Genomic DNA, 12012 nt, shown 5'->3' on the forward strand with positions numbered 1-12012 from the left:
ACTGGTCACAAATAATTTTGAAAGAGCCTTTAAAAAAATCTCAAGAATTGTTAACACTTCCTCAATTCAGATTCTCAATTGGTATGGATATTTTATATGTATAATGTAGATAATATACTTTCTAATTTTCACCTAGCTTTGATATATATATTTAATAGGTATTATCAGCTTATCTTCTGAAAGCAGCAAAGAAAACAGTAGTTAAGATTAAGCTAAGGTCTACCTTTGAAGGAGTTGGTCTTTAATGTTTAAAACACAAGAAGAATTTCAAATGAATAATTTCTGTTTAGTGTTTATGACTACCTGATAATCTCCTAATCACCACATGGCATCCAAAGAGCCAATCAAATGTTACTGTTTAAAAAGTAAATGAAAAATATATGTAAATAGGATTTTAAAGAGGATGCTGAATATCTACAAATTTCTGTGAACTAAACTGAGTTCTCAAAATTAGAGCCTGATTTTCAAAGTCAATATTTTTTAAAGAAAGAATCAGATTATGCTAATAAAGACCAAAATGAAGATGCATAGTTGAGAAAAAAAGAAAGTAAGGTACAAAGGATCCTTTGTTTGAAATGAAAATAAGTGTCTTTGTAAGCCATTTCAAAAAAACACCCTCCTCCATAAGCTATAAAGGATGTAAGGCTGATGTAGTTGAAGGACAGCTAGATGTATAAATGCATACCACCAGACAGCATCTCAAAATCTGAGAGCACACTACTCAGAGACCATGAGCGTTAATAACTGCGTTTCTGAAATGGAATCAAATCATGAATTTCAATAGATTTTTTAATATTAAAATCTCTGACACTAATCATAATATCTAAAGAACCCAACAATAATTTTGTTTTAAACATAACAAAAAAAGGGAAAAAAACTTAAAACTGAAAAACGGCACTAGAAATGCAGTGGTGATGTTGACATCGTTTTTTTTAAGACTTTATTTATTTATTGTCAGAGAGGGAAGGGAGGGAGATAGAGAGAGAGAAAGAAACATCAATGTGCAGTTGCTGCATGTCATGGCCTGCAACCCAGGCACATACCCTGACTGGGGATCGAACCTGTGACACTTTGGTTCCCAGCCCACGCTCAATCCACTGAGCTACGCCAGCCAGGGCGACATCAGTTTTTTACTTTAAAAGTCATTACAAATGGAGCTGTGAGAGAAAAAGAAAGTTGAGTTAAGAATTTTATGTTTTCTTCACTTTTACCTACAACCTTCCTCCCCACTGATCCTAACTCTTTCACAGGCTTCTGCTTATTGTAAACACAATGAAAGACAGTTTGAAGCAAATAGCATTAAGAAAAAAAAATTAAGAAGAAAAGCTTCTAGAAAAAATGAAACAGGTCAAGTTTCCTTTCACCTACATATATGAACAACTCTCATGGAATTACAATTCAAAAGCCAAACCTTAAATATCTTAAGGACAGAATAAAAAAACACTAGGTCTAAAACTAGCTGGTATGAGAACCACAAGTCAAACACGAACAGAAATTAAATCAGAGAGCACATTACACACCAAACTAGAGTCAAAAAGTAACTATTTAATAACAGGAACTGAAATCTTGTTCAGAATATTAAAATACAATGTTGTTTCACAACAATCTCTGGAAAAGATTTGATTCTTGCCTAGATACAAGGTTGATTCATTGTTGCTTTTTTTCCCTCCATCGTATAATCAGTAAAGGTCTGTTTTTAGAAAACACCTTTTACAAGAAATATTATTTTCGTATGATGAAAGCAACTTAAAGGAGACTTGTTATCAGTCTGTAATTTATTTTTGGAACATGATTTATATATACATAAAATATCTTATATATATCTTCTAGGGTTTAATATTAGGAAAAGAACTTTGGACTTTTTTGAGAGTTTTTTTCCCTCCTCAACAGGTGGACCTAAGTCTCAAACCATTAGCATGGACTCTCCGGTTACTTCATGAGGCCATGGTCACTCACTGATGCTGGTGGGAGGGGGATAAAATGGTAAGAGGAAGACAAGCTATTGACCCCAAGACGAAAGCAAGGGCTTCTCTGAGGAAATCCATTTTACCAACAGCAAGAATGCATGCATACATTTTATGCCAAGATAGGCATTTCAAATAGTGATAAAGCAGCTGCCTAAAACTTAGTATTATTTTTCTTTTACTGAGCCACCAATTAAACCACAGATTCTTCCATGAGAAACTCTTCTGACAGTTTACATATTTTATTTATCCAGTATCTCACATGTCCAAAAGTCTTCTACTTAAGACAGAAATCAACAAATAGCTCTATTCAGGAAAAAAGAACAAAATGAAAGGATAACTGCTATGTAAGTGATCACAGTGCCACACAAGCAGAAACACACCCAGCCACACACGCATGTAAATGTGTATTCTGTCAAGTTCTTACATATTTCCTGTATAATATTATCAGAGTTTACTGTAAGTAAATCAATAGTGCACTTACATTTAAAATTATTTTGAAATAGGGAAATATCAATAAAACCATGATATCCATGCCCTCAAGTTAACATTTCATAGGAAAATAGCATGAAACAAAAAATCACTCTACTATCGTTAAATGCCACACTATATGATTACTCCCAGATTTAATAATTTCATGGATCTCTGACATTAACTCTTACCTACAAATAAAATCAGAATAAACATGGTTGAACTGCCTGGGCTTTAAAACCGGTCCTGGCACTTTCTGGCTGGGTAACACGAGGTAAGATGCTCAATTTCACTGAGCTTCAGTTTCCTCATTTGTAAAATGGAGCTGATAACAGTACTTCCTTCATTGGGTTGTGTGAAAAATAAAATTAAAAAGTACAGTGTTTACTTATAATAGTGACCAGCAAAAAATGAGAAATTAACAAATGTTAGCCTTACAATAAAAATAACTCATTAATTTGTCCCAAAAAAGCTAATTAAAAAAATTACCACCCACTGTCATCACAGTTTCACATACAAAAAGAAAGCATTCTCAGTAAAATGAAAAAGAAAAGAATCATTTCACTCTGGACTGGGGACAACCTTATTATAGACCAGCACCACTCTACAACCAGTATTTGGGAATGTCCATTCAAGACCGTAAACGTTACTGGCTCACAGGAGAATAAAATCAATGGAGTCCACAGTTATTAGGGACACTTCAAATGAGAAAATAAACATGAGATGAAATTGGAAATGTGGATTTCATCTGGGCAGACAAAGAAAAGTGCATCTACAGTTTTCTCTAACGTACCCAAGAAGGATGCTCTTTCCTTATCTGGAAGCATTGCAGTATTGCTTGAAATATTACTTCTCTTTTTTTTTTTAAGTCAATTTTTTTAAAGATTTTATTTATTTATTTTTAGAGAGGGAAGGGAGGGAGACAGAGAGAGAGAAAGAAACATCAATGTGCGGTTGCTGGGGGTCATGGCCTGCAACCCAGGAATGTACCCTGGCTGGGAATTGAACCTGGGACACTTTGGTTCCCAGCCCGCGCTCAATCCACTGAGCTACGCCAGCCAGGGCAAAATATTACTTCTCTTAAAGCCATAGTAGTATTGATTACAATAACTTCAATCTTCTCCAAACCATCAGAATATTATTACTGCAAGGGATAACTTTTGGATTTTAATAACAGTTTCGGGAATTTTTATCTTCCTATGAAAACGACTACCGGTATTGCCTTACCAATGGCACTCAGACACGTCACCACAGTGTTTGTGAAAAGTACTGTTTCATGGCCAACTGAAAAGAACAGGGCACACTGTGTCTTGATTATAATGTAATTGTTATGACTGTCAAGTGTTTCCTCTGGGTGGTGTTAGATGTTCGTCAGTGTTAGATTATTACTGACTTGTACACTCACACAGGTGCTCAGTCACTGTGGGAGTCTCTCTGAGACCCCCCCCCCATTTGTAAGATGGGTTTCCAAAGACCAACCTTGCAAAACCAGAGAGTAAACAGTTTAGGGAAAAGGACTCTGACTCTCATAGTGACTTTTAAAATAACAATAATAACTATTATTTATCATTAATAATAATTATTAACTAATAATAATAATAATTACTATTATTAATCAAGGGCCCAAATTAAGGGAAATAAGGACATCGAAATAATATGCTGCTACTGCAGGCAGGGTCTAACGTGTCCTGACGACGTGCAGCGCGGGCTGGGTACCAAAACGGGCCTCTAGCTGCAGGGCAGGCCCTGAAGATTTGGCCACTGAAATCACAAGTGGGCAAAATGCCCCAGAAGTAATATTTTATCCCCATATAAACTAAGGCCACATTGCTTTGATAGTGACAAATGATAGTATGAGGCGAATAAACAGTGACCTTTTAGGTCTCAAAAGATACCGGATTCTTATCCCCACTTAGCTCTCCCCAGAGTAAAGGCATGGGGAATTCTTCTAATTGACGTCAGCTGCTGTAAGGGAAGGAATGCCATGACCTTAAACTTGGCCACTGGTCCACTCTCACATCCAGGAACAAAGCCAGAGGGTTCTCCTGGCAACTGCCTGACATACTAAATGGCAGGCGCAGCCACTGAGGGAATCCTTTGCTGCCTGAGAGACAAATACCCTACTGCAGGAAACAGACAAACTGGAGAGATTAGCAGTTTGCCCAGTAGATGCGGGCCTATCCCCTCAGCCGGGAGGTTTTTGTGTTCAAAAACCTCAGTTTCTGGTCTGCCTTTGCTTTACAAATGAGGGAAATGCTCTCTGCTAAGTCAAAGGGAAAACAGGAGAATATGAGAATTCAAAAAAGATGAAGTAAGCTGGCTTACTGCATAAACCATCCTATCGTATTCCAGAAGTCTTTTATAGATATTCATTAGCCAGATGTTTTAACTCTCATTTTTAAAAAGCCCCGTAATCAAAATCGGATCCAAGCCTCCTACATCGCCAAAGTCATCATCATCATTTGCTCCCCTGGACGAGTATGAGGTACCTAGTCACTCCCTCTCCCTCTCCTTCCCACTTCACTCTTCTCTTCTCATGCACATGCTATTCTAGCCACAAACTTGATAATGTAAGTTCTCTGCTCAGAGACACCCCTGGACTTCCTGGTGCCTATAGAAGAGAATCCAGGTGTGTAAGTGCTGCCTATGAGACTAATACCTGACCCTGACCATCCAAGCTCAATCCCACTCCCTTGCCCACCCATCATAACCCTCTGAGATACCAAGAAGACACAAACCTCCTTTTCTACTTTACAAAAAATACAGTGCTTTAATATGCTTGGTCTCTGCCCAGAATATCCTTCTCTAGCTTTTCATTGTATTATAAAAGTTTACTTACCACACATGATCCCATTCAAACATCATGTAATCTGCCAAGACTTTGGCGGCTTCCTTGCATTCCTTTTTCTGAGTTCCCACACTAGTTTGTAGGTGCTTCCACGATTGTTCTTAACAAATAATATAGTCATTAACTGTTCATGTGTCTGACTGCCCAACTAGACCTGGAGTATTCTAGTCAATGACTGTGTGTCATGTGTTTTGCCACTCACAGTCCCCATCCTTCTGGAAGAGTGCTCAACCCAGATTCTGGACAAGTACAATCCCAGGTATTTGACAGTTTAACTCAAAGATGGAATGTAATAATCAATGGGCACTGACTGTCATGGAAACCAGAACCATTTAGAAGATAGAAAATCATTTCGGCTTTAAGTTTACTATATACAGTTGGATACTTCTTAATTAGCTTGGATAAATTTAGGTCACATTCTTTGATTTAATCAATAGTTTGAAGTACTTGTCTTTGGGCACATAGCTGTTTGAGTTTTCCTATTATATTATGAGCCCTTGGAGAGCAGAAACCAAGTCTCACCTGCTTATGTATAAACCTACAGCACCTGCACCAGGTAAATAAAAGAGTGTTAAATCGAATTCCCCAAATGAGTTGTCTCAGTTTCAGCTGGTGGAACCAAAAACTATAAACTAGGTAGCTTAAACCACAAAGACTTCTATAGTTATGGAGGCTAGAAATCCCAAGATCAAGGTGCTGGCACACTCGGTGTTTGGTGAGGGTCCTACTCTGGGTTTGCAGATCGCCATCATCTCGGGTCCTCACTCAGAGGAGAGAGAGAAGGCTCTCATCTCTTCCTCTTCTTGTAAGAGTACTGATCCCATCATGGGGGCTCCCTCCTCATGACCTCATCTAAACCTGATTACCATAGTTCCCAAAGGCCCCACCACCACACAGCATCACACTGAGGACTGTGGCTTCAACACAGGAATACTGGGGGATATGAACATTCAGTCCACAGCAAGTTGCCATACTGGTAGTTCACCATAATTTTTAATGTTCCATTTGTATATGTACAAGGTAACAAAGACAATTCAACTCCATTTTCAGAAAAGAGTTAAAAAGGGAGAATACTTTCCTTTACAAAATGCCTCCAACACAGAAACACAAACTTCAGGCAAGTTACTTTAGAGAGAAGAGGAGATCGTGCCTCCCACTCCCTGGTTTTGACTGGGAACCAAAGCTCATCTACATCTCTATTCCCAAGGAGATAATTACAGTTTATCTAATTCTCTGCTCCTGGAGGGTGAGCTACACAGCACTTTATCTCCTCCAGAGGGACAGTCTCGGAGAGCCAAGAGCTGGCTGAGACAGGCAGCTTTCTGGTTCTTCTCTCTTCTCCCAAATAAAACACACTGAATTCTAAGGGGGAAAAAAACCTAAGTGAACATAAACCTTTCACTACTTTATAAGCACTTGAGGGGAAATGTGTGGGGGGTGGGAAGGGTAGATGAGGGCAGCTTTGTACACTTAAACTTTAAAGAAATATTATAATGAATGAAATAATGTCCAGATTTCAAAAAACTACAACACTCACTTCCAGCTTTTCTTAAAATGAAAGCAAAACATGCACAGATGTTAGCATAACTTCTCTTTAAACACTCTGAGAGTAAAATATTTTTATTAATATAAACTAGGAGGCGAGGAGTAAAGGGAGAGCCGAGAGTGGCATTTGTGTATAATTGTAAAATATTTGCCATTTGTTTCATTTGAGAGTTTATATACCTACTACTCTTAAAAGTCGAATTCCAATCCTACCCAGACCCACTCATCTTGCCATTTTTAGGAGTCTGACATGTGCAGGTGAGAGACAACTTCTAATACCACTTGAAAAACTCCATATGGTCAGGCTTCAGGCATTTCCTTCCTACATTGAAAGTACTTGCTTCTTTCCACTTAATTTTTTTCACAGGTTCTCATTGGTAACTGTATTATTTCCCCTCTTCTCTCCTCCCCTTCTACTTCCTTCTCTTTCCTCTTCTTCCTTTTCTAAATTGTTTCTTAAGGTCTCCATCTTCCTAAGTGTGCATTTCTGAACTACATCAAGAACACTCTACCCTGAAGATGTTTAAATGTAAATGATGCCTTTTAACATGTAACCTAGTATCAATAATAGAATACAACTTTACCGATTCAGTCATCCAAACAACAAATATTCTAAATTTAAAAATAAATACTACACTGATGACTCACCTGTATAAATGAAATAAAATCTCAAGACACAATAATATATCATAATACATTACCAATAAATTATACAAAGTATCTTGAAATACAAACAGATAATTTTCTCATCCTCCACATTTCAGCTTTTGCTCTGAAATTCTTGGTTGGTATACAAAGCTATGAATTTAGCTTTCTGGTGAATTAATGCAAAAGTATTTTTTTCTTTTTTATCAAAGTGTTAAAATAAATTATCTTTTTCCCCACTGCCTCTGCCACTTTTATTCCACATCCTTTTACTCCCAGAAAAGAGTGAAAAGGCGACTACAACAGAATCGAGCGGAGGCTCCTTAGGATCCTACCTACATTGTGAAATACAGACACTCCCCTGCAGAAAAGTGTTTCCTTCCTAGGTTCTGTTTCACTAGTGCTATATCTTCTGTGATGTCTCAATCTCCACAGCTGCTTTTGTCACTATCTAAAAAACTATGTTTTTTTTTTCTCCCCCAGGGAAAGTACTGACTTCTAAAGCCTCCCAAACTTTGCCAGGCTGTCCACTGGGATCTCCCTGGAAAGAACCAGGTGTGATGATCTTTACTGAATATGAAAGCAATGAGTCCATAGCCTTCAGAAAGGTTTTTCATTAAAAATCACACACTTGTCATGTGAAATGCAGAAAAAATAAACTCATGATAAAATATCAAGCCATTCATTCTTACCAAAAACAAATAAGCTTACTGATAAAGATATCATTTAAATCTTAGAATTTACCCTGAATTTGTAAGTGGAATTTATATAGTCAGTTTTTAAAGTAATTTTGGGGGGCTGGTAGATTTCAAACTAATATTTAGTTACTAAAAAAATTAGTATGTTAGTGCCTAAAAAGGAAAGCATGTTCACTGTGTTTTGCCCTCGTATTATCCCAGCGTCCATGATTCAGAGATAACACACGACTCTACTTTAGCACATGGAAAAGGGGTTCACAGTGACGACCGCTGGTCCAACACTAAACTGTCACAGCTGAAACTGATTTCTCCTGCTGCCCAAAAGACATTTATTATTTTTCTAAAAAAGAAAAATAGCACTGCCAACCAAAAATGGAATGTAAATAATGTCAATTTCTTTGGAATAGGAATCATTAGGAACATATTGGACCAAGGAAGGTCTAGTATGATATTCAGGAGAACTAGGCTTTTTCACAACAGTCACATTCAAATATACATTTGGAGGCCAACAACATAAGTAATGAAGATCTGCAAGAAAGGAGCAATCAATAGCACATATGAAATATTTTTAAATGTCCCTTTTATTTTGAAAAGCATAATTTCCTATTTCTAAATATTTTCCCTTTTCCAGAATGATGACAATTAAGAAAAATAACTGTTTTATAGCTTTTCTAGAAATGACAACTTGCAGGTTTACCAACTCAAAGGGTAGATCAAAAGCTCTCATATCTATAACCAAGATTTAATTATTATAGTCTAAGAGAAGTTACACTTAGGCAAAATATGCATCTTCCCATCAGAGGTAACAGAACAAACACAGTCAAAAATTAAAGACACATTCTCTAGATAAATAACATTACAGAAAGGAGAGAAATTTGACCTTCTTTCTAAACTTCAGTGGTTGTCAACTGTAATGTGCATCAGAGTTGCCTGGAGGACTTGATAAAACAGATCTCTGGGCCTCACCCCAGAGAAAGCGATCCAGCAGTTCTGGGGTGGGGCCTGGGAATTTACATTTTAAAAAGTTTCCAGGTGATCGATGATGATGATGATGATGATGATGATACTCTAGGATGACACTCTCTGAGAACCACCACTTTAACTCAGTCACTTACTCCACCACTGTGGAAGACTTAGTATAATTGTCTAATCATTCTAAATAAATATCTTGTGTTTTTTGCACGTTAGTTTTAGTGACAAATAATACCACTTCTTAATTAAAGTATTACTTTGGAATATCTTCATCACCTCTAATTTGCAAACTGTTTTTTAGAGCATCACAAAATTGTAGATATTTAATACGTGAAAATAAAAATATTTTTATATATGTATAGTATTTCTAGTTCTTAACGTACAGATTTAACAGTAAAACAGTAAGATGACTAAGCTATTTAAAGACAAAGTATGGATACAAGTGGGCAGTCTCCATCCTTAGGACTTACCAGTGACTGGTGCATCAATATCCAGCAAATTTTTTTCCTGTCGGAGAATTGAAGCCCCCTCTGTTATTATTCTCAATGCAACACTCTCTTCCAACCTGCCCTCCTTCATGAGATGTGCCTTTAAGATATCCACTCGAGGTTTCCCATCATTATCAAATACTTCCTTTGCTGTAAGCCGGTGACTTGGAGGAAATGGGACAGCTGAAAGAGAAAAAGTCAGAATCACACATTAGCCAAAACTCAACAACAAAAGATTCAATAATAACCACCAAATATCTACCCTAATCACTAACCACCTATCAGAGTATTTTAAATGTTCTCACATTAAAATGATCAAGGGCTCTCAAGAATTAAAGACTTCCTTTGATTCCAGATGTAATACGATTGCTTGAAAGGAAGTTTGCAGTTCTTATTTCTTACATTGTGAAGATGCCGGTTGGGTTAGTAACAAAAAAGGGTATTTGCTTCTGTTAGGCAATAATCAATTTGACAAAAGAAATCTCTCCTGAAGATCCGATCATAATCAACTTGGATGAAGATATTTCTCCACTAGAAAACAGGCTCTTCTACTGGGATTAGAGAAATGAGAGACCAAGTCTGCCCCTCCAACTAAAGTCACGTCTCTGAGTACACGGATGGCCTCTCTGTTTCAGGGAAGAACAGGAATCAGAGCAAAGAGGTAAAAACACACAGGTCACTGGAGAGGAAGTCAGGATGTGTGCGTGTGTGTGCACTGAAGGAACGTCTTGAACAATGAGGGGACAGTATGACATCAGGGAGCAAACACAGGTATTTAGGAATATGGTACAATGACAAACCACTTACTACAGACTTAGAACCAGCCATTTGCTCATCCATACCCCCCAGGCCTTCTTAACAGTAAGGAGCTCCCCTACAGCTACTGTGATTCCTCACATCTGTGAATCCATTCCTTCACTCAGCAAAGGATGGTCAATAAACAGCCACAATGAACCAGGATATCTGAGGTCCACGGGCAGAGATGGTATCATGAATATAAAATTTCTGATGAACGAACAATACGCCCCTTCAGTGAGGGAAACTCATTATTTCTGTTTCACATGAGGGTTCATTTTTAGGCAATTCCTATCTATTAGAAATATGTGAAAGGAGCATAAACATAGCTTCGTGTAATTTCCATCTGCCATATGCATTATGCCATATGCATAAGAACACCTCCTAATAATGGTTCCTCCCTTCAAAAGAACACTTGATACTCGGGAATAAACTGGACCGTCGAAGAAGCAAGAATTATGGTAACTCTAGGCCAAGAAATTTTGCACAAACTAATATCACAGATTAGTTATCCAAGAGAAATTATAACTACTTAAGAGAAAAGAAAAATAAGGAAATGAACCCACACTAATGAATGCAGGTTTGACTTTCCTAACAACTCAAGCATATCTACTTAACTGTGCTGCCAAGATGAAGTGGCAGTGGCGCACTCAGTGGACAGCGCGTGGCTTCTGCGCTCAGATGAACCTGAGTGCAAGCCTCGACCCTGCTCACTTGCTGGCTGTATGACCCTGAGCAAGTTAAGTATCTTCCTATGGCTTCCATTACCTCATCTGTAAAGTGGGGATTATATCCATCTGAAGATTGTTATAATAACTAAAGTAAATAGGAACAGTAGTAGCTAACATTGATAAAATGTTTATTTTATGCCACACAATGTTTGGGTAATAAAGTCAGGCAGAACAGTAAAGCTGTAAAATGAGTACGGTGTATGTCCATGTGTTTATGTATAACCTTATTTAGTCCCCATAACATTACTGTGGGAAACAAAGCAGGTGCTCAAAAATAGTAAGCATCTTGCCCAAGATAATCACGTAGAGATTTATATGTGGACCCACTCAGTGCAACCTTTGGCAATCTGAGGCCAGGAAACTATATTAACAACTACACAGCCCTGCTTTCCAGAAAGTCCCTTAGACAGTGCTTAAAGAGAAAGTAATGAACAAATTACACTTTAGAATTGAATTCTAATGAATGCTAAGCAGTCCTTCTTATAAAGAGCACATTCCTTTCCAAAAATTATTTTAATGACTGACAGAATAGATATAATACAATTGCATGAAGTAAAATAAATGACAATGTATAATGCCAAAGTATAGTATAAAATAAGAAAATTTAAGAATTAGATGAAGAGAAGAAAAGAGAGGAAATTTGGTTCTTAGACTGGAGGCATTTGGAAACTTTGTTTATTTTGTTCCTTTGCCTCCCCCCTTTTTCGTGCCTACCACATATTTTGTTAAGAAAACATGAAAACATTTTGACGGCCACCATTTTTATTCAGGTCTTCACATAAGGTTTGAAATTAGAAAATATCTTACCTGGCAACTCCTCAAAATTCCCCAGATATAAGATGAGGGTTGCACAGG

At 37.4% G+C, this 12012-nt stretch overlaps 1 protein-coding gene across 3 annotated transcripts in view; it reads right to left on the minus strand.

The window, feature by feature from the left end:
- Positions 1 to 12012, minus strand: part of PPP3CA (protein phosphatase 3 catalytic subunit alpha) — a 312138-nt gene that overhangs the window by 142733 nt on the left and 157393 nt on the right. For all 3 annotated transcript variants that reach the window (XM_045820033.1, XM_045820032.1, XM_045820034.1), the window contains one exon: positions 9614 to 9814. In XM_045820033.1, the coding sequence (XP_045675989.1) occupies positions 9614 to 9814 (201 nt within the window). The remainder of the gene's footprint in view (positions 1 to 9613; positions 9815 to 12012) is intronic.

The sequence above is a fragment of the Phyllostomus hastatus genome, unplaced genomic scaffold, assembly GCF_019186645.2.
Source record: "Phyllostomus hastatus isolate PE091 unplaced genomic scaffold, TTU_PhHast_1.1 phas_scaffold_39, whole genome shotgun sequence".
In the NCBI taxonomy this organism is placed as follows: domain Eukaryota; kingdom Metazoa; phylum Chordata; class Mammalia; order Chiroptera; family Phyllostomidae; genus Phyllostomus; species Phyllostomus hastatus.